Raw genomic sequence first — 25,073 nt, 5'->3', positions numbered from 1 at the left:
TACAGTATCCACAACTGGTGATTCCTGTGGTCATACAGTATCCACAACTGGTGATTCCTGTGGTCCTACAGTATCCACAACTGGTGATTTCTGTGGTCCTACAGTATCCACAACTGGTGAGTCCTGTGGTCCTACAGTAGCCACAACCGGTGAGTCCTGTGGTCCTACAGTATCCACAACTGGTGAGTCCTGTGGTCCTACAGTATCCACAACTGGTGAGTCCTGTGGTCATACAGTATCCACAACTGGTGATTCCTGTGGTCCTACAGTATCCACAACTGGTGATTTCTGTGGTCCTACAGTATCCACAACTGGTGAGTCCTGTGGTCCTACAGTATCCACCACTGGTGACTGCTGTGTACCTACAGTAGCCACAACTGGTGAGTCCTGTGGTCCTACAGTATCCACAACTGGTGATTCCTGTGGTCCTACAGTAGCCACAACCGGTGAGTCCTGTGGTCCTACAGTATCCACAACTGGTGATTCCTGTGATCCTACAGTATCCACAACCGGTGAGTCCTGTGGTCATACAGTATCCACAACTGGTGATTCCTGTGGTCCTACAGTATCCACAACTGGTGATTCCTGTGGTCCTACAGTATCCACAACTGGTGATTCCTGTGGTCCTACAGTATCCACAACTGGTGATTCCTGTGGTCATACAGTATCCACAACTGGTGATTCCTGTGGTCCTACAGTATCCACAACTGGTGATTTCTGTGGTCCTACAGTATCCACAACTGGTGAGTCCTGTGGTCCTACAGTATCCACAACTGGTGAGTCCTGTGGTCCTACAGTATCCACAACTGGTGATTCCTGTGGTCATACAGTATCCACAACTGGTGATTCCTGTGGTCCTACAGTATCCACAACTGGTGATTTCTGTGGTCCTACAGTATCCACAACTGGTGAGTCCTGTGGTCCTACAGTAGCCACAACCGGTGAGTCCTGTGGTCCTACAGTATCCACAACTGGTGATTCCTGTGGTCATACAGTATCCACAACTGGTGATTCCTGTGGTCATACAGTATCCACAACTGGTGATTCCTGTGGTCCTACAGTATCCACAACTGGTGATTTCTGTGGTCCTACAGTATCCACAACTGGTGAGTCCTGTGGTCCTACAGTAGCCACAACCGGTGAGTCCTGTGGTCCTACAGTATCCACAACTGGTGAGTCCTGTGGTCCTACAGTATCCACAACTGGTGAGTCCTGTGGTCATACAGTATCCACAACTGGTGATTCCTGTGGTCCTACAGTATCCACAACTGGTGATTTCTGTGGTCCTACAGTATCCACAACTGGTGAGTCCTGTGGTCCTACAGTATCCACCACTGGTGACTGCTGTGTACCTACAGTAGCCACAACTGGTGAGTCCTGTGGTCCTACAGTATCCACAACTGGTGATTCCTGTGGTCCTACAGTAGCCACAACCGGTGAGTCCTGTGGTCCTACAGTATCCACAACTGGTGATTCCTGTGATCCTACAGTATCCACAACCGGTGAGTCCTGTGGTCATACAGTATCCACAACTGGTGATTCCTGTGGTCCTACAGTATCCACAACTGGTGATTCCTGTGGTCCTACAGTATCCACAACTGGTGAGTCCTATGGTCATACAGTATCCACAACTGGTGATTCCTGTGGTCCTACAGTATCCACAACTGGTGATTCCTGTGGTCCTACAGTATCCACAACTGGTGATTACTGTGGTCCTACAGTATCCACAACCGGTGAGTCCTGTGGTCCTACAGTATCCACAAATGGTGATTCCTGTGGTCCTACAGTAGCCACAACCGGTGAGTCCTGTGGTCCTACAGTATCCACAACCGGTGAGTCCTGTGGTCCTACAGTATCCACAACTGGTGATTCCTGTGGTCCTACAGTATCCACAACCGGTGAGTCCTGTGGTCCAACAGTATCCACAACTGGTGATTCCTGTGGTCCTACAGTAGCCACAACTGGTGATTCCTGTGGTCCTACAGTATCCACAACTGGTGATTCCTGTAGTCCTACAGTATCCACAACCGTTGAGTCCTGTGGTCCTACAGTATCCACAACTGGTGATTCCTGTGGTCCTACAGTATCCACAACCGGTGAGTCCTGTGGTCCTACAGTATCCACAACTGGTGATTCCTGTGGTCCTACAGTATCCACAACTGGTGAGTCCTGTGGTCCTACAGTATCCACCACTGGTGAGTGCTGTGTACCTACAGTAGCCACAACTGGTGAGTCCTGTGGTCATACAGTATACACAAATGGTGAGTCCTGTGGTCCTACAGTATCCACAACTGGTGAGTCATGTGGTCCTACAGTAGCCACCACTGGTGAGTCCTGTGGTCATACAGTAGTGCTGATCAATGTCACTGGTAGATCAGCCGTGGTTTGGGGCTTTTCTGTAGTTGATGAAACTTCAGAAACAACGAAGAAACACCTTTGATTGTTATAATGGTTCCAGGCTGGGAAACAATACAACTCTCATCGTATGTTTCACCCTGCTGTGTCTGTCTGTTTTTCGTTTCAAATAACATACCATTTTCCTGGTGTTTACTCCTATCATAAAACAGAAACAAATAAATAATTTAGAGAAAAAAATATTTATATCGTCATCGTGCCCCTTTCATTAATTCATCTTGCCATAAATGGCCATTTTTACAACTGTGTGTACAAAAGAAACAAATACTATTTCAACATAATAAACATAGATCGCATGCACAGATGTTTTCTTAACACAAGAAAAAATATGGCTGTTAATAATTACTTACCTTGCCATTCTCAATCCTTATTTTCTTGGGCCGAAATCTTACATTGGCCACTCTAAGAACCAACTTTTCGTTCCACAGCACCACAGGTTATAGTCAATGGCGTGCCACAATACATTTCACAAAGTATCCAGCAGGGTTCTCTTTTTCACCTTTTACTATACTGTGCTATGTTATCTGGAAGGAGAAATTCTCGACTCATCATCTTATCCGCTTCGTCATCTTCTTACCTTCCCTTCCCTAATTTGTAAGGTTTTATCAAGATGGAACAACAGAGACTTTAACACATCATGCAGTATTTCTTTCACCGCTTCGAGAATAAGAGAATCGGCCTAAAAATTACTTAATAAACAAATTATTACAAAAAGAGAGAAATAGAATATACACACCACTAGTAGACTATAAACTATTTAATTAACAAAGTATTACAAAAGGAGAAAGTGTGTACTATAACTTAAGTATTAATTACAATATGGCACAGAAAAAATTAATCATGAAATAACCTGGAAACATTCTTATGCATCACGCGCGTACATATAATTAACAATAGTAAACTCTTATGCTATGTATACAACTCTCCATCCAATATGGCACCATTTCCTAATTCCAAGATGGCTGGGGATGTAGAGCACAGAAAGATTTCTTGTGCACTCTATTCATCATATGGAACAGATCATTAGATGCATAATGCAAACAATTATCCATCCAAGATGGTGGGACACTGATTCAATAATGGCGAGAGATATAGCAGATTGAAAGATACTTGTGCACTCTATGCACATTACGGAACATGTCCGTAAATCCACAATAATATCTAATATGGTGAGGGATTGTTTCAAAGATAATGGGAGATAAAGCACATTGAATGATTTATTGTGCACTCAATGCACAATATGGAATGGATTTATAGGTTTACCATTCCTAAACCTCTCCATCCAAGATGGCAGGGAACTGAATCCAAGATGGCATGGTGGTAAAACACATGCGTGGTCTAGCAGATGACACTGCCACGAAAGATGGCTGAAACTAGCACTCTCTGGTAGCCTGTTCTCGAATTAAAGATAGCCGATATTTTTACTATCGTCAGGTAAAATTTAAAAGTGGTTCTCTCTGCCAACATTACCTAGAATAAATGATGGCACCCTCTCGGAAACCAATTGTTGAAATTTAAACGTGGCACTCCCTACTAAAAATTCACTCGTTTTATAGGTTTCCTGAGTGAAATTTTGAAATCGTTCATACTTTATTTATGTATTTAATTCCCAGCTGATGTAGCTTAGTGTCTAAGGTTTCTGCCTTGAAACCTTAACATGCAAGCGTCCCTCAGATCGATCCCGAGCTAACACACTCAAGGTTTTTGTACAAATAAAAACTTTTCGGTAATACTGACAACGCCCACCTCCAGGCTCCGGAACTAAGATGGCGCTCGACAGCAGATAAAAAAGATGGTGGCACTCTGCAGACTATGAAATGGCAGCTGAGGACAAAAAAAATTAAAAAGGTCTAATAAAAATTTTAAAAATTAGAAAATGTCAATTAAAATTTGGGTAGGTCGAAGTCATTCAATATGGCCGCTGGTATGAAGGTCATCCAAGATGTTGGCTGGGTCAAGGTCAAGGTAATCCATGACGGCTTTTAAACATTACAAATCTAAAATTCCGGGTGTAACAAAATGCGCATATATCCAAGATGGCAGATGCATTATGGCGACCAGCTCCTCACTCCTCCGCCTGTCCCAGAGTCGGCAATTTCTATCTACTTGTTTTCTCGTTGTACTAATGTTTCACCCAACAAAGCTATCCCTCATTGATTAATTTTCAGGTCTTGTTTTGTCACTTTCGTGAGTGATAGGTACTAACGGGTAGGCTTACAAACCTCAAGAATGATCAGAGCACTAATTGTAAAATAATTGTTGCTTTAAAACTTAATAATGAAATACAACTTAAGGTTTTGGAACTTATTGTTTGTAGGCCTTAAGTAAGAAATATTATATTTGCTTTAGTTAACTTCAAGTTTCGTTTAACACAGATGCTCGTAACTTTTAGACTCAGGCAGAATGTAGTTACATTAATGGAACGTAATATATAAGGTAACCATAGCAGAGACATCTGTGTACAGCAACATATTCCTTTATCATATAGTGCACGCCTCATGTCTTGTCCCTTTGGTCTTTGCGAGTTTATTAGTACCGAGTGACGGAAGTTATTACGCCGGCTTGAATTAAGTAACTTCGTATGTGCCACGTCAAGGAACTCAGCTTAAAATGCATTTATGACACATGTATGAAAGGTCTGAGTATAGGTGAAAGCTTGTTTTTTTTTTCTGATTAAGCCTGGAAGAGAACAAACAGTTGCGATGGACCGTGAGGACAGACAGCAATAGGTGAGAGTGCGTGGAGGACTGACCTTGCGAGGTGATGAACTCGGGACTCGCTCGCTGGGAGATGAGTTGATCGTTGGGCGGCGGCTGGGCCAGGAAGCCAGGGGGCGCCTCTGGGGCGAGGCCCCCGAACTCGCCGGCCATGTGGAGGCCTGCACCCGGGTCCATGGGGCCGCCTGCACCGACACACCTCCTCAGCCTCGCACACATCGCTACATCACGGCCCTACATGATGGGCGGCTGGGCCAGGAAGCCAGGGGGCGCCTCTGGGGCGAGGCCCCCGAACTCGCCGGCCATGTGGAGGCCTGCACCCGGGTCCATGGGGCCGCCTGCACCGACACACCTCCTCAGCCTCGCACACATCGCTACATCACGGCCCTACATGATGGGCGGCTGGGCCAGGAAGCCAGGGATCGCCTCTGGGGCGAGGCCCCCGAACTCGCCGGCCATGTGGAGGCCTGCACCCGGGTCCATGGGGCCGCCTGCACCGACACACCTCCTCAGCCTCGCACACATCGCTACATCACGGCCCTACATGATGGGCGGCTGGGCCAGGAAGCCAGGGGGCGCCTCTGGGGCGAGGCCCCCGAACTCGCCGGCCATGTGGAGGCCTGCACCCGGGTCCATGGGGCCGCCTGCACCGACACACCTCCTCAGCCTCTAACACATCGCTACATCACGGCCCTACATGATGGGCGGCTGGGCCAGGAAGCCAGGGGGCGCCTCTGGGGCGAGGCCCCCGAACTCGCCGGCCATGTGGAGGCCTGCACCCGGGTCCATGGGGCCGCCTGCACCGACACACCTCCTCAGCCTCGCACACATCGCTACATCACGGCCCTACATGGTGGGCGGCGGCTGGGCCAGGAAGCCAGGGGGCGCCTCTGGGGCGAGGCCCCCGAACTCGCCGGCCATGTGGAGGCCTGCACCCGGGTCCATGGGGCCGCCTGCACCGACACACCTCCTCAGCCTCGCACACATCGCTACATCACGGCCCTACATGATGGGCGGCTGGGCCAGGAAGCCAGGGGGCGCCTCTGGGGCGAGGCCCCCGAACTCGCCGGCCATGTGGAGACCGGCACCCGGGTCCATGGGGCCGCCTGCACCGACACACCTCCTCAGCCTCGCACACATCGCTACATCACGGCCCTACATGATGGGCGGCGGCTGGGCCAGGAAGCCAGGGGGCGCCTCTGGGGCGAGGCCCCCGAACTCGCCGGCCATGTGGAGGCCTGCACCCGGGTCCATGGGGCCGCCTGCACCGACACACCTCCTCAGCCTCGCACACATCGCTACATCACGGCCCTACATGATGGGCGGCTGGGCCAGGATGCCAGGGGGCGCCTCTGGGGCGAGGCCCCCGAACTCGCCGGCCATGTGGAGGCCTGCACCCGGGTTCATGGGGCCGCCTGCACCGACACACCTCCTCAGCCTCGCACACATCGCTACATCACGGCCCTACATGATGGGCGGCTGGGCCAGGATGCCAGGGGGCGCCTCTGGGGCGAGGCCCCCGAACTCGCCGGCCATGTGGAGGCCTGCACCCGGGTCCATGGGGCCGCCTGCACCGACACACCTCCTCAGCCTCGCACACATCGCTACATCACGGCCCTACATGGTGGGCGGCGGCTGGGCCAGGAAGCCAAAGGGCGCCTCTGGGGCGAGGCCCCCGAACTCGCCGGCCATGTGGAGGCCTGCACCCGGGTCCATGGGGCCGCCTGCACCGACACACCTCCTCAGCCTCGCACACATCGCTACATCACGGCCCTACATGGTGGGCGGCGGCTGGGCCAGGAAGCCAGGGGGCGCCTCTGGGGCGAGGCCCCCGAACTCGCCGGCCATGTGGAGGCCTGCACCCGGGTCCATGGGGCCGCCTGCACCGACACACCTCCTCAGCCTCGCACACATCGCTACATCACGGCCCTACATGATGGGTGGCTGGGCCAGGAAGCCAGGGGGCGCCTCTGGGGCGAGGCCCCCGAACTCGCCGGCCATGTGGAGGCCTGCACCCGGGTCCATGGGGCCGCCTGCACCGACACACCTCCTCAGCCTCGCACACATCGCTACATCACGGCCCTACATGATGGGCGGCGGCTGGGCCAGGAAGCCAGGGGGCGCCTCTGGGGCGAGGCCCCCGAACTCGCCGGCCATGTGGAGGCCTGCACCCGGGTCCATGGGGCCGCCTGCACCGACACACCTCCTCAGCCTCGCACACATCGCTACATCACGGCCCTACATGATGGGCGGCGGCTGGGCCAGGAAGCCAGGGGGCGCCTCTGGGGCGAGGCCCCCGAACTCGCCGGCCATGTGGAGGCCTGCACCCGGGTCCATGGGGCCGCCTGCACCGACACACCTCCTCAGCCTCGCACACATCGCTACATCACGGCCCTACATGATGGGCGGCTGGGCCAGGAAGCCAGGGGGCGCCTCTGGGGCGAGGCCCCCGAACTCGCCGGCCATGTGGAGGCCTGCACCCGGGTCCATGGGGCCGCTTGCACCGACACACCTCCTCAGCCTCGCACACATCGCTACATCACGGCCCTACATGATGGGCGGCGGCTGGGCCAGGAAGCCAGGGGGCGCCTCTGGGGCGAGGCCCCCGAACTCGCCGGCCATGTGGAGGCCTGCACCCGGGTCCATGGGGCCGCCTGCACCGACACACCTCCTCAGCCTCGCACACATCGCTACATCACGGCCCTACATGATGGGCGGCTGGGCCAGGATGCCAGGGGGCGCCTCTGGGGCGAGGCCCCCGAACTCGCCGGCCATGTGGAGGCCTGCACCCGGGTTCATGGGGCCGCCTGCACCGACACACCTCCTCAGCCTCGCACACATCGCTACATCACGGCCCTACATGATGGGCGGCTGGGCCAGGATGCCAGGGGGCGCCTCTGGGGCGAGGCCCCCGAACTCGCCGGCCATGTGGAGGCCTGCACCCGGGTCCATGGGGCCGCCTGCACCGACACACCTCCTCAGCCTCGCACACATCGCTACATCACGGCCCTACATGGTGGGCGGCGGCTGGGCCAGGAAGCCAAAGGGCGCCTCTGGGGCGAGGCCCCCGAACTCGCCGGCCATGTGGAGGCCTGCACCCGGGTCCATGGGGCCGCCTGCACCGACACACCTCCTCAGCCTCGCACACATCGCTACATCACGGCCCTACATGGTGGGCGGCGGCTGGGCCAGGAAGCCAGGGGGCGCCTCTGGGGCGAGGCCCCCGAACTCGCCGGCCATGTGGAGGCCTGCACCCGGGTCCATGGGGCCGCCTGCACCGACACACCTCCTCAGCCTCGCACACATCGCTACATCACGGCCCTACATGATGGGTGGCTGGGCCAGGAAGCCAGGGGGCGCCTCTGGGGCGAGGCCCCCGAACTCGCCGGCCATGTGGAGGCCTGCACCCGGGTCCATGGGGCCGCCTGCACCGACACACCTCCTCAGCCTCGCACACATCGCTACATCACGGCCCTACATGATGGGCGGCTGGGCCAGGAAGCCAGGGGGCGCCTCTGGGGCGAGGCCCCCGAACTCGCCGGCCATGTGGAGGCCTGCACCCGGGTCCATGGGGCCGCCTGCACCGACACACCTCCTCAGCCTCGCACACATCGCTACATCACGGCCCTACATGATGGGCGGCTGGGCCAGGAAGCCAGGGGGCGCCTCTGGGGCGAGGCCCCCGAACTCGCCGGCCATGTGGAGGCCTGCACCCGGGTCCATGGGGCCGCCTGCTCCGACACACCTCCTCAGCCTCGCACACATCGCTACATCACGGCCCTACATGATGGGCGGCTGGGCCAGGAAGCCAGGGGGCGCCTCTGGGGCGAGGCCCCCGAACTCGCCGGCCATGTGGAGACCGGCACCCGGGTCCATGGGGCCGCTTGCACCGACACACCTCCTCAGCCTCGCACACATCGCTACATCACGGCCCTACATGATGGGCGGCGGCTGGGCCAGGAAGCCAGGGGGCGCCTCTGGGGCGAGGCCCCCGAACTCGCCGGCCATGTGGAGGCCTGCACCCGGGTCCATGGGGCCGCCTGCACCGACACACCTCCTCAGCCTCGCACACATCGCTACATCACGGCCCTACATGATGGGCGGCGGCTGGGCCAGGAAGCCAGGGGGCGCCTCTGGGGCGAGGCCCCCGAACTCGCCGGCCATGTGGAGGCCTGCACCCGGGTCCATGGGGCCGCCTGCACCGACACACCTCCTCAGCCTCGCACACATCGCTACATCACGGCCCTACATGATGGGCGGCTGGGCCAGGAAGCCAGGGGGCGCCTCTGGGGCGAGGCCCCCGAACTCGCCGGCCATGTGGAGGCCTGCACCCGGGTCCATGGGGCCGCTTGCACCGACACACCTCCTCAGCCTCGCACACATCGCTACATCACGGCCCTACATGATGGGCGGCTGGGCCAGGAAGCCAGGGGGCGCCTCTGGGATGAGGCCCCCGAACTCGCCGGCCATGTGGAGGCCTGCACCCGGGTCCATGGGGCCGCCTGCACCGACACACCTCCTCAGCCTCGCACACATCGCTACATCACGGCCCTACATGATGGGCGGCTGGGCCAGGAAGCCAGGGGGCGCCTCTGGGGCGAGGCCCCCGAACTCGCCGGCCATGTGGAGGCCTGCACCCGGGTCCATGGGGCCGCCTGCACCGACACACCTCCTCAGCCTCGCACACATCGCTACATCACGGCCCTACATGATGGGCGGCTGGGCCAGGAAGCCAGGGGGCGCCTCTGGGGCGAGGCCCCCGAACTCGCCGGCCATGTGGAGACCGGCACCCGGGTCCATGGGGCCGCCTGCACCGACACACCTCCTCAGCCTCGCACACATCGCTACATCACGGCCCTACATGATGGGCGGCTGGGCCAGGAAGCCAGGGGGCGCCTCTGGGGCGAGGCCCCCGAACTCGCCGGCCATGTGGAGGCCTGCACCCGGGTCCATGGGGCCGCCTGCACCGACACACCTCCTCAGCCTCGCACACATCGCTACATCACGGCCCTACATGATGGGCGGCTGGGCCAGGAAGCCAGGGGGCGCCTCTGGGGCGAGGCCCCCGAACTCGCCGGCCATGTGGAGGCCTGCACCCGGGTCCATGGGGCCGCCTGCACCGACACACCTCCTCAGCCTCGCACACATCGCTACATCACGGCCCTACATGATGGGCGGCTGGGCCAGGAAGCCAGGGGGCGCCTCTGGGGCGAGGCCCCCGAACTCGCCGGCCATGTGGAGGCCTGCACCCGGGTCCATGGGGCCGCCTGCACCGACACACCTCCTCAGCCTCGCACACATCGCTACATCACGGCCCTACATGATGGGCGGCTGGGCCAGGAAGCCAGGGGGCGCCTCTGGGGCGAGGCCCCCGAACTCGCCGGCCATGTGGAGGCCTGCACCCGGGTCCATGGGGCCGCCTGCACCGACACACCTCATCACGTTCCCTATTTTACAGCTCGTTGTTTGTTGGGGATGTAAGACTAACTGAATCTAACCGTAGTCTACTTATCAAACATACTAAATCTGCCAGGACCAAAATAACTAATCAACCATTCATTCTACTTAAGGGCGTCATCTGGTCGGGGTGTATGTGTGTTAGTTAGGGCGGTATCGCCTCTAAGAGCAAGGCTCTGAGCTTCTCTTCGTCCATACGTCACCATAACATTGCATGGCGGAGAAATGAAGATGAAGGTGTAATGCAATTCCCTTAAGTGCTTTCTAGAATCTGTACCGGCTGTTTCACGCCTAAAAATTACTCCGAAAACACGCCTTTTAGCCATTTTCACTTTTTTATAAACACAGTTAAAAAACTTACTCCCAAATCAAAAGTAATTCTCGGCCCTCAGCGAATTCTTAATGATTTTCGTAAGCAGACCCCGCTCGGATATCTAGAGTAGTTTTGAACTCGCGTTGTTTGTCCTGAAGCTCTGCGCACCGCGTGTGTGCCCGGGTGGGCGGGGGCCTTAATGCTGCATTCACTGAGGCATGACGGCAACTAATGATGTAATAGCACAATACCATGTAAAAAAGCTTATTTTTTTTACATTCAATTTTAATTATTTTAAAATCATTGTTGTGTATTAAAGAAAATAAAATAAAATTTTGTTTTACACATTCGCTGTATAAAATACCTGCATCGTGTGATTTAACACCAAATGTAGGTGACTAACCTAAAAACCCAACATTGGTGTTAAAATACACGATAATAAATTGAGCTTATATTATGTATCAAAAATAAATTTTAATCAAGTCTTAGGAATAAAAACATGTGTCCAAAAGGCGTATACGCACCTTTGTAAACCCAACACCCGGACAGCCTCAGAAAAAATATAGTCAAACCAATACAAACAACATTTATGAAAATACTAACAAATTTAATAATATTCAAAAACAAAAAATAATAATAAAATGGCAATGGAATGGTATGACAGGGATATAAACCCATAACGAGAGTGGAATGTATCTAACACAATTATTCTTACTCGCCAATCACAAAAATTAGAATCTCAGCATAAACATATACACTAAATTAATCAGTAATAATGTAAATTGCAAATCCACTAAAATAAACGCACACAATCCCCCTCAAAATGAGCCTCGCTCACTGAGACAAAAGTATACAGAGAGTCAATACAAAACATCATTACGAGAAGCGAGAAAATCGACCGTAATATAGGCATACAAACTTATATGTAGATGGATAAAACAACACAATACCAAAACAAATATGGATACAAATAAAAATCAAAAACAACAAAGTCATCATGCGTTATCTAAATAAGACAATCAACACAGAAAAACAAATCTCAATGCTTTCAACATAAAGTAATTCAAAAAGAATGCACCCCTTAAAATAAAATCCAAATTGCAAAAAAACAAAATGTATTTAGATAATAATGTCCTGTAATTGATGAAAAACAAATGAACCACAAAGAAAAATCAATGCAAAAAATTATGCCAAGCATAATCGCAAGACAGATAATTAACATACGGTTGCAGTAATACTCTAGGGAAATAAAAGCATACATGAAAAGACGAAACCTATTTTTTAAAGGAAGAATCAAAACAAAAAAAATGACTTTAAAAATTCACTAGACTTTACCCAGACATAAGTTGATCAGCATAATTACTTTTCCAATACAGCCAGACAATAATAATAATATTAACCACTATACAAGCATTCTAAATCCACCCTGTCAGAAAATAAATCGTCGATATATATATATATAAAATTGAATACTATTGTAAAATTTAAGGGCCTCTAAAATATATAGAACCACCAGATTCTCAAGTATGCACATGTACTGCACCAACGAACATGGCTCGAGAAAAAAATGCTTAAAAAGACACGACAGAATCCGTAAAGCCAAGTCCACTTACACGATGAAGGACAACGATGGAGCTACTATTCTAAAGAAGCGTAGGCTGCGTGAAGTAGATGATCTTCCTTGTCTTGAACGAGATTATGTTCATAGCTCTCCTGATCTCGACAAATAACTTAAATTGAAGGATGCTGTCGGTTTAGGTCTTAAAAAAGGGAAGTTAGGAAGATTGAAGACGATGAAGAAGCTTCGACATCAACGGATTCTTACAGTAATTCTTTCAGCACCTCTTGGTATTGTATTATATTAGACCCATACAAATTGGACTGACAGTTCGAAGACTCTTGTCTGCTAGAAATAAGTCATTACTTTTTTTTTTGAAAGTAATACCAAGTATCAAAAAATATTTCCTCTAGTTTCGTATAAACTTAGTCTATATGCCTGACATTGTACATGGCCTGTTTAGCCAAGTATCGACGTAAATAAAAACCTCTTGGGACGGGGTAACGCCGTGCGCGGCCCGCCTGAGCAGGAAAGGGACGGGGTAATGCCGTGCGCGGCCCGCCTGAGCAGGAAAGGGACGGGGAAACGCCGTGCGCGGCCCGCCTGAGCAGGAAAGGGACGGGGTAACGCCGTGCGCGGCCCGCCTGAGCAGGAAAGGGACGGGGTAACGCCGTGCGCGGCCCGCCTGAGCAGGAAAGGGACGGGGAAACGCCGTGCGCGGCCCGCCTGAGCAGGAAAGGGACGGGGTAACGCCGTGCGCGGCCCGCCTGAGCAGGAAAGGGACGGGGTAACGCCGTGCGCGGCCCGCCTGAGCAGGAAAGGGACGGGGTAACGCCGTGCGCGGCCCGCCTGAGCAGGAAAGGGACGGGGTAACGCCGTGCGCGGCCCGCCTGAGCAGGAAAGGGACGGGGTAACGCCGTGCGCGGCCCGCCTGAGCAGGAAAGGGACGGGGTAACGCCGTGCGCGGCCCGCCTGAGCAGGAAAGGGACGGGGTAACGCCGTGCGCGGCCCGCCTGAGCAGGAAAGGGACGGGGTAACGCCGTGCGCGGCCCGCCTGAGCAGGAAAGGGACGGGGTAACGCCGTGCGCGGCCCGCCTGAGCAGGAAAGGGACGGGGTAACGCCGTGCGCGGCCCGCCTGAGCAGGAAAGGGACGGGGTAACGCCGTGCGCGGCCCGCCTGAGCAGGAAAGGGACGGGGTAACGCCGTGCGCGGCCCGCCTGAGCAGGAAAGGGACGGGGTAACGCCGTGCGCGGCCCGCCTGAGCAGGAAAGGGACGGGGTAACGCCGTGCGCGGCCCACCTGAGCAGGAAAGGGACGGGGTAACGCCGTGCGGTGCCCACCTGAGCAGGAAAGGGACGGGGTAACGCCGTGCGCGGCCCACCTGAGCAGGAAAGGGACGGGGTAACGCCGTGCGCGGCCCACCTGAGCAGGAAAGGGACGGGGTAACGCCGTGCGCGGCCCACCTGAGCAGGAAAGGGACGGGGTAACGCCGTGCGCGGCCCGCCTGGGCAGGAAAGGGACGGGGTAATGCCGTGCGCGGCCCGCCTGGGCAGGAAAGGGACGGGGTAATGCCGTGCGCGGCCCGCCTGAGCAGGAAAGGGACGGGGTAATGCCGTGCGCGGCCCGCCTGAGCAGGAAAGGGACGGGGTAACGCCGTGCGCGGCCCGCCTGGGCAGGAAAGGGACGGGGTAACGCCGTGCGCGGCCCGCCTGGGCAGGAAAGGGACGGGGTAACGCCGTGCGCGGCCCGCCTGAGCAGGAAAGGGACGGGGTAACGCCGTGCGCGGCCCGCCTGAGCAGGAAAGGGACGGGGTAACGCCGTGCGCGGCCCGCCTGAGCAGGAAAGGGACGGCGTAACGTCGTGCGCGGCCCACCTGAGCAGGAAAGGGACGGGGTAATGCCGCGTGCAGTCTCACCTGCGCTGGAGAAAGGCAAGGGCTGGCCGGGCGGGCCCTGGTGCGGGTGGTGGCCGGAGAAGAACTCGTGGTGGAAGGCCGCTGGCCCGCCGTAGCCGAACTCGAACTTGCCGTCGGCGGTGGCGAAGTAGGGGAACCCCGGCGGCGGCTCGTCCAGCCCGCCGGGACTCAGGTTCATGGGGAAGCCTCGCATCTTGCGCGAGCTGCCGAAGAACGGGCCTCGCCCCATGGAAGTGAGCTGCTTCAAGCGGCGCTCTTTGCTGCGCTTGTTCTGGAACCACACCTGAACCCAACAAATAAATCATACTACTGATGGCTTGCAAACCATTTAATTACATACTTATGTGGATCCATAGACAAAAAAAAAACCTTTAAACATAAATTTAAATAGAGTAAAATAGTGTGTTAAATAGAGATTCGAAAAATAATTTTTAGGGAGCAACATGTGTTTCCCGTTAGAAACTACATTTTCCATACCTATGAATATACTACACTCAATTGTGAACAAAACTAAAATAATTAACTCTTTTTTTTTTGCCCTTCAGAAGATGCAATAAATTACAATGATAATAGAATTATTACCTACTATTGAAGATAACACTTTACCTTAAGAGGGAAAAATCATTTTACTAATCTAATTTTATTTCATTTATCGAAAAACTTTGGCCACAGAAAAGTTACAGCGCATGTACTATACAGTTCGTTATCATGCAAGTGGTTTTACAAAAATTTTAAATATTTAAATTTACTTAACTATGAGTTTTTTAATACATTTAACAAGATTTTCGTACAAATAATTAGTCAATCTTTATATTTTAGTGTAAGTTAATAAACTTTTAATAGTAAAATAAACGGGCCTTTTCTGTATGTTGAATCTAAGACAAGGTCCATCCGCACTCCCGAAGCATCCAGAACAGTGGCATGAATAGCACGTCAATCCACGCAGCGGGCTCTGAAAGGCCGCCGAATTCCCAGGCCACTAAGGGAAATAGACGAGTTCGGGCCGCCCTAATCCCGCAAGGTATGCGCGGGTGACACAGTGGCCAGGCCAGACTGCCTCTGGAAAGCTCGTTCAGGTACCTGACACGCGTCACGTGCAGTTCGCTCGTAAAAGTATTTATAAACATATCACAAATTAAACTTACGCCTTAATGACACAAAAAAAAACAGTCCACCAATAGTATTTCTTTGGCATACATTTGCACATCCGATGTCACAATTGTGACGTCCTGGCAGGCATGTTTGTTTCTATTTCCGTGTGCTTGAGCGTGCAAGCGTCCACCACTTCTATGTCGATCATTAAATAGTAATTTGCCATACTGAGCGACCACCTGCTGTCCATCTTGTGTCCACCATGAAAATACGGGTTCGAACTGAGGCGAGGTCAGACTTGAATTATTTGCACGTACACGAACTCCCGTTTCCCGCTCTCACCGATGTTGTCAGTGCACCACTCATCAGTAGTTTACAGTAGTTCCGCCCGTGGCTGTTGCTGGTGCGAGAGGCGTTACCATGACGCCGGGCGAGAAGCCCAAGATGTACATCAAGTTCTGTCCCTGCCCGAACACGCCCGAATATTCACCTTCGGCCAACCTCGGGATTTGTTTTATTTTTGCGCAGGAAATATGAATTCAAATATTAAAAGTGGTCGGTTAGGTTAGCTACATTAAAACACTTTAAAACACCATGGACGGTTAGTTAGGTTAGTATAGCTACATTAAAATAAACAGAGAAATATAACTATATGTAAATAAACCCGAGGTTGGCCGAAGGTGAATATTCGGGCGTGTTCGGGCAGGGACAGAACTTGATGTACATCTTAGGCTTCCCTGCGCGGACACCCTCGCCGAGTGAGCGACCTTATGCCGCGCCATTCTGCCACAAGTGCGTGATTTCACAGACTGCTGCCAACTTTGATCCACGCATATTTACCGGTCTTCTAGTACCGCTGTGTTTGCTAAAGAGCTTCAGAAATTTTTTTTGCCACTTATTATTATTTTTATTAACGCGAGAAAAATTACATTCTGTGAAATAAAACTGAAATATTTCCTACCCATAGGGAAAATACATTTTAAAATTTATTTACCGACTATTTATCGGCATTTTTTTTTTTTGCTAATAATTATGAAAAATCGTATTATTACTTCGCGGTTTCACCCCACTAAAAAAGTAAGTCTTTCGTTTTAAATAAAAATAGTATTAACTGCGCGCATGTGAGTACAGAAATATCGTTGTTTTGAAACAAATCAATGTCATCACACTTCATGTGGCGTTTAAATGGAAACTTATTAGTTTGGAGAGAGCTTATGTCAGTCGGCTTGTTAAAAAATATAACAATTCTTTTAAAATGTTTATTAACGACTGTGCATTGAAAACTGATTTATTAGCAAGAACACTTTGCAATGCGGCCACTTTTGGTTTAAAAGAGGTAATCGCCTCTATTTAATGTTATATATTTCAAAAATTATCTTAAAAATGTTTTTTTTTACTCTTAACTTTAATTTTCTCTTAATATCAACAGTAAAACATAAAGAACGCCTTGTGCATTTTAATGTAAATAATTTGAATTTACAGTGTATTTTTATTTCTGAGAATTTAAAATTAAAAAAATAATAACTAATATATAGCTCGCTTTGTTTTTTGTTGTGAGGGTGAAAATGGGAAACATTTTACAAGTCATTTAAAACTTGGGAACACAAACGACTGCTCTGAAGCGAAATGAAATAAAAACGATGTAAAAAGGCGGGCGGTTGTGGCGGCGGACGGTGAGAAGGGCCAGGGGCGGTTGTGGCGGCGGACGGTGAGAAGGGCCAGGGGCGGTTGTGGCGGCGGACGGTGAGAAGGGCCAGGGGCGGTTGTGGCGGCGGACGGTGAGAAGGGCCAGGGGCGGTTGTGGCGGCGGACGGTGAGAAGGGCCAGGGGCTGTTGGGCCGCGGGTTTCACGAACGCTGGCTTCGAGGTAAATAGTAGACGAGGCGCCCCGCTGCGCGCTTCGCTCAGACACGGGCCTGGCTTTGACGAGCCGCCGGCCGGCGCGGGAGTCTGCAGCGCCCTCTAGCGCAAGGGGCGCATAACCAGCGCTTGTCCGCCAAGTCGGTTCACGGACGATCATTCTACGTGATAGCATCACAAGAAAACATTGATGGAAAATTGCATACTTTTTTCATGTTCAAACATTGTTTATAGTTTTTTTTTTTTCAAATTTAATTTAAATAATTTTTTTAATATAATCACGAACAATTAGTTAAAAAGCCCGCCTTAACCTGTTTGATATTATAGAAGATTTTCTCGCACGGTGGTTGGCCGGTTCTTGCACGCTCGGCTCAGGCGGAACATGTCTATTTTTTGTGCGTGCAGCCGGCGTTCATCGATTTATAAGACGTTATCACGTCAAAAAAGATTTTTAATTACTTTAAAGTATGGCACATTATTCGTGTCCCTGTGTAATAAGTCTGGAAGTGTTGTGGCTGTTTACAACCACAGGTATTTACCGGAAATATGCTGCCACCCGGTTAGCGTTTCAAGGGATATCACTGTCCAAGTTGCGTTGTCTGCCTGCGTTTACTGGTATTGTTCACATGTCTCGTCGTTGTTAGTTCACTGTGTTCGTCTGTGTTGTCGTTTTTTCATGACTAAATTTATTCCACGGAATTCTGTGTTGTCTGATATTTAAGTATGAATGTGTTTATCTTATTTGTCGTCGTTGTGTTGCCAATAATACTTGTTTGGGTACAGTTTTTGGTTTATCTGTTTAACAAAGCTGATGTAGGCTTGTTCTCTGTGGGCTTATGTTTTCATTTCTTAATTTGCGTTCTTAAATTTTTTTCCATGACAAAAAAGTGCATGACGTATATTAAAAAATATTGTATCAAATTGAAATTCCCCATTGCACGAATAATTTATAGAACGTACCACTTACATCATTTTCATATCATTTGGTAGAAAACTTAAAAAAACGTTAAACAAACGCATATTTCATTTTAACTTTTTTTTATGTGATCGGTTACATTAACACTTTCATATACTATTGTTTCAAGCTATGCTTAGAATAATTAAATAATTTCACCGTATTACAAATACTTCCCATTGTTTAAGGATATTTGATACAATCGCACCTTTATTTGAAATAAAGAATACAGATATCAAATATATTATAAAACGTTTTAGATGATTCTTAGTTTGCTTAGTATAACTTAAATAAAATCTCCAATTTTTATAAAAAAGTTCCTCCGAAGCGTGATAAATATAAGAAAAATTTTAGTATTCGCCATAAATTAAATAAAAAAAGCGCTCATTGCACGGCGAAATGTAACAGGTTGAAATTCCAATGCGCATGCGTGTAGAAACTGCTATAGCCACGAGCCTATTCCGTCAAAATGGCGGACCCACGTGTGGTAACGTGCACACGTATATATTAACTTTCGCAAACATCAAGGTGTGGACTGTGCGTATTGGCCTGCTACAGCCAACGTTATGGTATTGAAACTGTCGAGGAATACGTTATATAAACTTGAATAGTCATGAGATATAATCGGAACTTAAAAGTACCTATCAATTATACCTAAGCCAGGAAAACTGTGTTGGAACAAACATGGCGTCATAGATATTTGAAAATTGTGTTGGTTCTTTGTATCATTGCGAACACGGAGCTATATGTTAAGGCCGGTCCACACGCAACGTGTTCAGCAACGATTTACCTGCGCAGGTCACATCGTTGCAGACAAGACGTAGCGTGCAGACAGGAAAACTGCGCAGTTTTGTGAACTGCGCGGAGACGGAACACGGAGAAGGAAAACTGCGGCCAAGAGAATTTATGTCCGCGCAGTTTAGTCGAGCTGCACAGACTTGTCGTAGCGTGTGGACACTTCCTCCGTCTTCTCCGTACACGGGGCTCAGTTCTCCCTCGGTATTTGTGCCGGAACAGTGTAATATGCTCAACGATGACCGATTTGCGACAGTGTTCACGTGAATTTCTAACAGAGTTCATTGGTCTGTACAAGTCCTTTCCGTGTTTGTGGCGGGTCAAATCAAAAGAACATAGCGATAGGGACAAAAAAAGTCAAGCGTATGAAGCACTTGTGCAAAAATACAAAGAGGTTGACATCGCGGCTAACAGAGATAAAATCACACAAAAAAAAACATAAATTCTTTGAGGTCGGTATACCGGAAAGAACTGGCCAAAGTAAGAAATTCTCGCAAATGATAGTGATAGGATAAAACTTGGCTGCAAACTGTGTTGTGTGGACACGGCTGAGCTGCAACCTTTTGTTTGCACAGTTTTGCCTGCGCAGTCAAAACTGTGTACAAAACGTTGCGTGTGGACCGGCCTGTAAGTACTGTTCAAAACAGGAGAGGGGGGGAGGGGAGGTCTGGCAGGCGGCAAGCGCCGCAAGGGTGCGTGGGATAAGTGGCGTGGCCGTGTTTTTGCTGGCAACAGATGCACCGGTGGAGCAGAGACGTTTATAAAGCGGCGAGGCGCTAATCGAGGCCGCATGAGCCTCTGTCTGCAGGTGGCTCGCAGTATGCTTCTTCAACTCCCGGGCGCGTTTTCACTTGTGCTGCTTTTCATGCGTAAAGTACACTTCACAACGTTCTTAAAAACTACACTCATAACTTGTGCAAGTACAGGGTTCAGTGTTTTTTTTTTTTTGACGAGACAACGTCTAATAAATCGATGAACGCCGGCTGCACGCACGAAAAAGTGTCCCGTTACGCACATTGTCCCGTTATGCTGTGTCCCGTTACGCTCATTGTACGCTTGCGCCGCATCTATCTCTCTTCCACTCGATTGGAACAACCATCGATTTGAATTTTTCGAGGCACATTTAACTTGAAACACTCCCATTCGTTTCCTACTTTTCCTATCATCGTCCTATCCTTAACAGAATAACACAGATTGGAAGAAGTTAAATAGCAAACATGTATAAACGTTATAGTTAAAATAATCTGTTCGTTAAAGTAATAAACATATTTGAATTAATGAGTGCAAATAAAAGTAAATGTATAAATTAAATTGTAGATTTCATTTCACTCCTTTATATCCATACAAAATAGTAATAATTCAATAAAAATTATTTAATTTTATTCATAAAAGTATGCAATCATTTCATCAATGTTTTGTTATGACGTTGTCACGTTAAACTATCGTCCGTAAACCGACTTTACAGACAACCAATTTTTTTTCTTACAAATGTTCAATATGTGCACCTTACGTTATACGGCACACATCCAAACCTAAAGTATAATTCTTCCAACACTATGTTTAATAAGTCCGGAGTAATGGAAGCGATAGCCTATTCGATTCTGTGTCTCAACTCTGGCAAATCATTAGGTAATGGCGGAACGTAGACACGATCTTTTATAAAGCCCCAAAGACGTTATGTCAGGTGAACGTGGAGGCCAGCAAAAAAGAGCTCTGTCGTCTCGACCATTACGACCAATCCAACGGCCAGGGACTTCGACGTTCAACCGCTCTCGTGCATTATAGAAATTCCAATGAGGAGGGCTGAAATTACATATTCATTCCTAGCAAATTGCAGAACACTGAACGCTTTACGCTCAGGAGTCGCCATTTTGCGCAAGTGGCGCTGCGAGCGAGAAAACAACAAAGCAGCACTCGCGCATGCGCTTATCTGTTACTCTTTGATTGTGACCTTGAACCAAAACCCTTCACCACTTACAATTGAGACTAATAAAACTAATAACTGGGACATTCTTTTATGGATAGACTGTATATAAATCCCTTTTAAATTTTAAGTGTGGGTAATTTAACTATTTGGAAATAAATTTCTGTACAAAGCTAAGCTTACGATTTTTTTAATTTGTTTATTCATTTTATGTCGTTAAGCTAACCAGGGGCGACTTACAAACTAAACATAACATAGTAAAACAAATAGAAGCGTCCAATCAGGACACGAAACCAAACACCCTCGCAACGAAATGGGCGCTTCAAGCTACTGTGCTGTTTATACTGGCTGTAGTTCAACAGCAGTTATAAAAACTAACGCGAACGCTTGATTTTAGTGAATTAATTACATAAATATCATAATTTTTTTAAAATTTAAATTTGCTATACAGTTGAATAATTTAAGTTTTGAAGTTTTACTTCTTTGGATGCGCTGGGGGTAGAAATTTAGCGTGCAACGGAAATGGAAAGATCTGCGTACGCTCCAAGAACGGAAGTGTAACATGATGTAGCCTACCGCGTGTGCAGCGCTAACGTGCATTTACTCGCCTTTACGAACATCGGGGGCTGAACCACGCGTGTAGGGGTGCCAAATAAGTACCCGGTGTACCTTCCATGTGTGTTGGCAGCCACGGAAAGGAACAATGACAACTCTACTCTCTTGTTCCTCGCTCGCTCCCACGCTGTCGCAGTCGACCCTCGATGCGACCGGATAGATTCTCATTGCAGCAGATATTTTTAAAAAATATCCATTCCACTTCTTGTTCCGTCTTCATGAAATTTCGAAAAAAAAAAAAAAAAAAAAATCCCTTTCTCCTTTCCCTTCTTTTAAACACAACTTTGACACTAATTGATGATTTTTTAAAATTTTCATTCCAAATAAAATGAAAATTTCAGACTACAACTAATTTCTAAAACAGATGTAAATCACTCCCCACATAAAATTAAAACAAAAAAAAAACCTATCCCACTTTCCCACCCCATAGAGCATAATTTTTGTAATTATTGAGTCAATTTTTTACCTTTTGACATGGCCACCATCATGGGTGACCTTTAACTTTGACCCAGCCATCATCTTGAATGATCTTGAACGGGCCATCTTTTGAATGAACTTGACCTACCCAAATTTGACCCTTTAGATTTGTCAAATTTGACATTTAACATTTCATTTGGATCTCAGCCAACATTTCGTTATCTGCCTTCGATCACCATCTTGTTTTTGTCTGCTGTCAGCCGCCATCTTAGTTCCGAAACTTAGAGGTAGGTAGTCTGTGTGACTGAGGAATTATATTTTGTACAAAATCTTCCATGCGGGGTCTCGGGCTCGACCAGCATGTAGAGGTTTGAAGGCAGAGACTTCAGACACTTCATTAGTGTATTGCGAGGGTTATTGCTGGTAACATCACAATTGCGAACAAAGCAGAGATAAAGTTATACCTACATAGGTTACATTATCTCAAACCAACAAACCAAAATGTTCTACCTTTTAAACTTTCCAAAACAGGAAAAGATAATGTCCATATCTGTTCTTAACGTGTTGTTTCTGACAACACCTATCACGCGCCGTGTCACGTGCCGTCCACTGACATAAGGAATGCACGCGTACCTGGCCGGATTACCAGGGTCGTCGCTACCCCCTCACCCCTCCGCTGCCCGCGCATTGTCCTTCCTCAGTGCTCTTATCTATCGCTGAGCGGCCTTGGGAATTCCGCGGGCCACCGCGCGGAGTGGCGTGAAGGGGCACCGCCTCTCTAGACTTTTCGGACGTCGGGCCGACCGACCCGAGATGACGCAACTCGTCACTGCCGCTCTCGTCGGTTCTGGAAAGACGACCCCACTAGTATAAAAGGGTAACGCCGGCCTTTGCGGAAGATCCGAGTGGGTTCCGAGCAATTATGGTGAAGGTAAGAAACTCAGCAAGAAGGACCTACAAAATAATGATTTAATATCATATGTTAACCTTTACCATTTTTTATATATTCAACCGCAAAAGGGGCGAAAAGTTTGTCAATTTTTTTACTTTAGAATTGTATCTGGGAATCTAATCAAGCACATTGTAAGTTATGTGATATTATTTATAAACATGTAAAATCTGCTAACTTTTTTTTACAGTTTGCTGAAGTTCTGCTTTTTTTTAATGTGAAATATTGTAAATATGGTTTTAACATTAACAAAAGTATATTCTGATCAACTCGAACTTTATTTATGATATCTTATTCAACGTTCTCCGAATTATCACCTCTGAAGATTTAACAGGGGCTAATATTATTTTTAAAAATATATGTTATGAAATCCATTTAATCAATATTTGTAAGATCAATTTAAACTTAAACAAATATAAGTTTTTTTAATAATAAATTTGGAATTCACATCGGCGGCAAAAAGGAAAATACGGGATGAGTTTAGTTTTTGTTTGGTTAACGGATATTGCCATATTTACTTAGTTCTACCATTTTAGTTGGGCATCCTTGTGGGAAAACAGGAGAGAAATAAAACATTAGGGGATTTTATTTACGTAATATTAGGCAAACTGTGGATGAAGTTATTTATACGTTAGATAATAAATTTTATATGTTTACTCTTTTTCAAATAAAGATTCAATTGTATTAAATATCCTTCAATACTGTGAGGTATTTGTAATAAGGTGAAATTATTTAATTATTCTAAGCATAGGTAACTTTAACCTAAATAGAGGAAAGTGTTCGTTTAAACCAAATAGGTGATTCATTAACCATTTTTAAAATGGTTTTCCTCATTAAAATGAATGGATGTAAGAGTGATTTCATTAGGTCATATATATACTTGAACACTACAAAACAGAAATTTTTAAAATCAGACACTTCATCTATACTAAAAATTATAAAGGCCTACGCATATCAACATTAAAAAATATTCTTAAACAGTTTTGTTATGAAATAAATATTTTATGCGAATGAAAAATTAATTGTGTATATTTATTTAGAAAAAAATGTTTCTAATTAATAACATACTTTACTTTTAACAGTAAATTTTTAGAAATACTTTGAAATGGTGCAAGTGAAGCCACGGATTTTAAGTTAGTTAGAACTATAACTAAAGTAGATATTTTGTGTGCTTTAAACACCCACCTAACAACTGTGCCAAAGCCAGTATTGTGTGGAAAGTCCGCAGCGGGTAACAAATAGTTTCGTGCGATAAAACTGTCATTACAGTGTTTATGAACCAGGCAAGTATCACCCGTAAATTGACAGCTGCTTTGGAGATGCTTAACGGTGACATCTTGTTTGAAGCTACAAGAATATGCGATGATTGTGTATTTAGTCGTGTAATAAGTCAGTTTATTCCCTACTTGCTGTGCTGTCGCTTACCCTTCTCTCATACTCTTAAATCGTTGGTAATGACGCCATTAGTTTATAGATGTTCTTAGCGTATATTGTGGATGGTAAATTTTAAAAATGTAAATTATCAAGGGATTAATGAAAATGAAAGAAAAAAAAATCTTTTAGAGTAATTTCAAAACTTTTTTTCCGATACACTGATAAAACATTTTTCTATCGTGTAATAGGTTCATTTAGCAAAGCACCGCTGAAGCCAAACCATACGATGCATACATAACTATATTTTGCATACCATTATGATAATAAGTAATTTTTCAACTATATAACCGAGTTATAAATGCTCAATTATGTATTATACACGTGTTATAAAATTATTTAATGTGGAAGTGGGTGAAACTGTGTAAACAGCTTATTTATATTGCACCTGTCTGTCGGTTAACGGCGCTGCATACATTATGTGACCCCGCTTGTAAAAAATAATTTGGGTCCATGTATTTCCTAACAGACCTGCGTTTTATGAAACAACAAATTCTAGAAAAATTGTAGCTTGTGTTTAATCGTGTTTTCTAATGGACGCTAGCGATCCTTCACTCATCAGCGTGTTGGCACACCTTGGAACAGAGGCACTCTGTGAGTAGCTACATGCCAACAGGGGTTTGGATATGGTTTTCTAATGGACGCTAGCGATCCTTCAC

The 25,073-nt window shown here is 48.3% G+C and overlaps 1 protein-coding gene across 1 annotated transcript in view; it reads right to left on the bottom strand.

The window, feature by feature from the left end:
• Nucleotides 1–25,073, bottom strand: part of LOC134529003 (collagen alpha-1(I) chain-like) — a 181,417-nt gene that overhangs the window by 31,434 nt on the left and 124,910 nt on the right. The window contains exons 6-41 of the mRNA XM_063362670.1: nt 14,377–14,659; nt 10,453–10,552; nt 10,300–10,413; nt 10,147–10,260; nt 9,994–10,107; nt 9,841–9,954; nt 9,688–9,801; nt 9,535–9,648; nt 9,382–9,480; nt 9,226–9,342; nt 9,070–9,186; nt 8,917–9,015; nt 8,764–8,877; nt 8,611–8,724; nt 8,458–8,571; nt 8,302–8,418; nt 8,146–8,262; nt 7,993–8,106; nt 7,840–7,953; nt 7,684–7,800; nt 7,531–7,629; nt 7,375–7,491; nt 7,219–7,335; nt 7,066–7,179; nt 6,910–7,026; nt 6,754–6,870; nt 6,601–6,714; nt 6,448–6,561; nt 6,292–6,408; nt 6,139–6,252; nt 5,983–6,099; nt 5,830–5,943; nt 5,677–5,790; nt 5,524–5,637; nt 5,371–5,484; nt 5,168–5,331 (exon numbers count right to left, since the gene is read on the bottom strand). Of these exons, the coding sequence (XP_063218740.1) occupies nt 5,168–5,331; nt 5,371–5,484; nt 5,524–5,637; nt 5,677–5,790; nt 5,830–5,943; nt 5,983–6,099; nt 6,139–6,252; nt 6,292–6,408; nt 6,448–6,561; nt 6,601–6,714; nt 6,754–6,870; nt 6,910–7,026; nt 7,066–7,179; nt 7,219–7,335; nt 7,375–7,491; nt 7,531–7,629; nt 7,684–7,800; nt 7,840–7,953; nt 7,993–8,106; nt 8,146–8,262; nt 8,302–8,418; nt 8,458–8,571; nt 8,611–8,724; nt 8,764–8,877; nt 8,917–9,015; nt 9,070–9,186; nt 9,226–9,342; nt 9,382–9,480; nt 9,535–9,648; nt 9,688–9,801; nt 9,841–9,954; nt 9,994–10,107; nt 10,147–10,260; nt 10,300–10,413; nt 10,453–10,552; nt 14,377–14,659 (4,297 nt within the window). The remainder of the gene's footprint in view (nt 1–5,167; nt 5,332–5,370; nt 5,485–5,523; nt 5,638–5,676; nt 5,791–5,829; nt 5,944–5,982; nt 6,100–6,138; nt 6,253–6,291; nt 6,409–6,447; nt 6,562–6,600; nt 6,715–6,753; nt 6,871–6,909; nt 7,027–7,065; nt 7,180–7,218; nt 7,336–7,374; nt 7,492–7,530; nt 7,630–7,683; nt 7,801–7,839; nt 7,954–7,992; nt 8,107–8,145; nt 8,263–8,301; nt 8,419–8,457; nt 8,572–8,610; nt 8,725–8,763; nt 8,878–8,916; nt 9,016–9,069; nt 9,187–9,225; nt 9,343–9,381; nt 9,481–9,534; nt 9,649–9,687; nt 9,802–9,840; nt 9,955–9,993; nt 10,108–10,146; nt 10,261–10,299; nt 10,414–10,452; nt 10,553–14,376; nt 14,660–25,073) is intronic.

This window comes from Bacillus rossius, chromosome 2 (assembly GCF_032445375.1).
Source record: "Bacillus rossius redtenbacheri isolate Brsri chromosome 2, Brsri_v3, whole genome shotgun sequence".
NCBI lineage: Eukaryota > Metazoa > Arthropoda > Insecta > Phasmatodea > Bacillidae > Bacillus > Bacillus rossius.
This window is presented reverse-complemented; position numbering and strand designations above follow the sequence as displayed.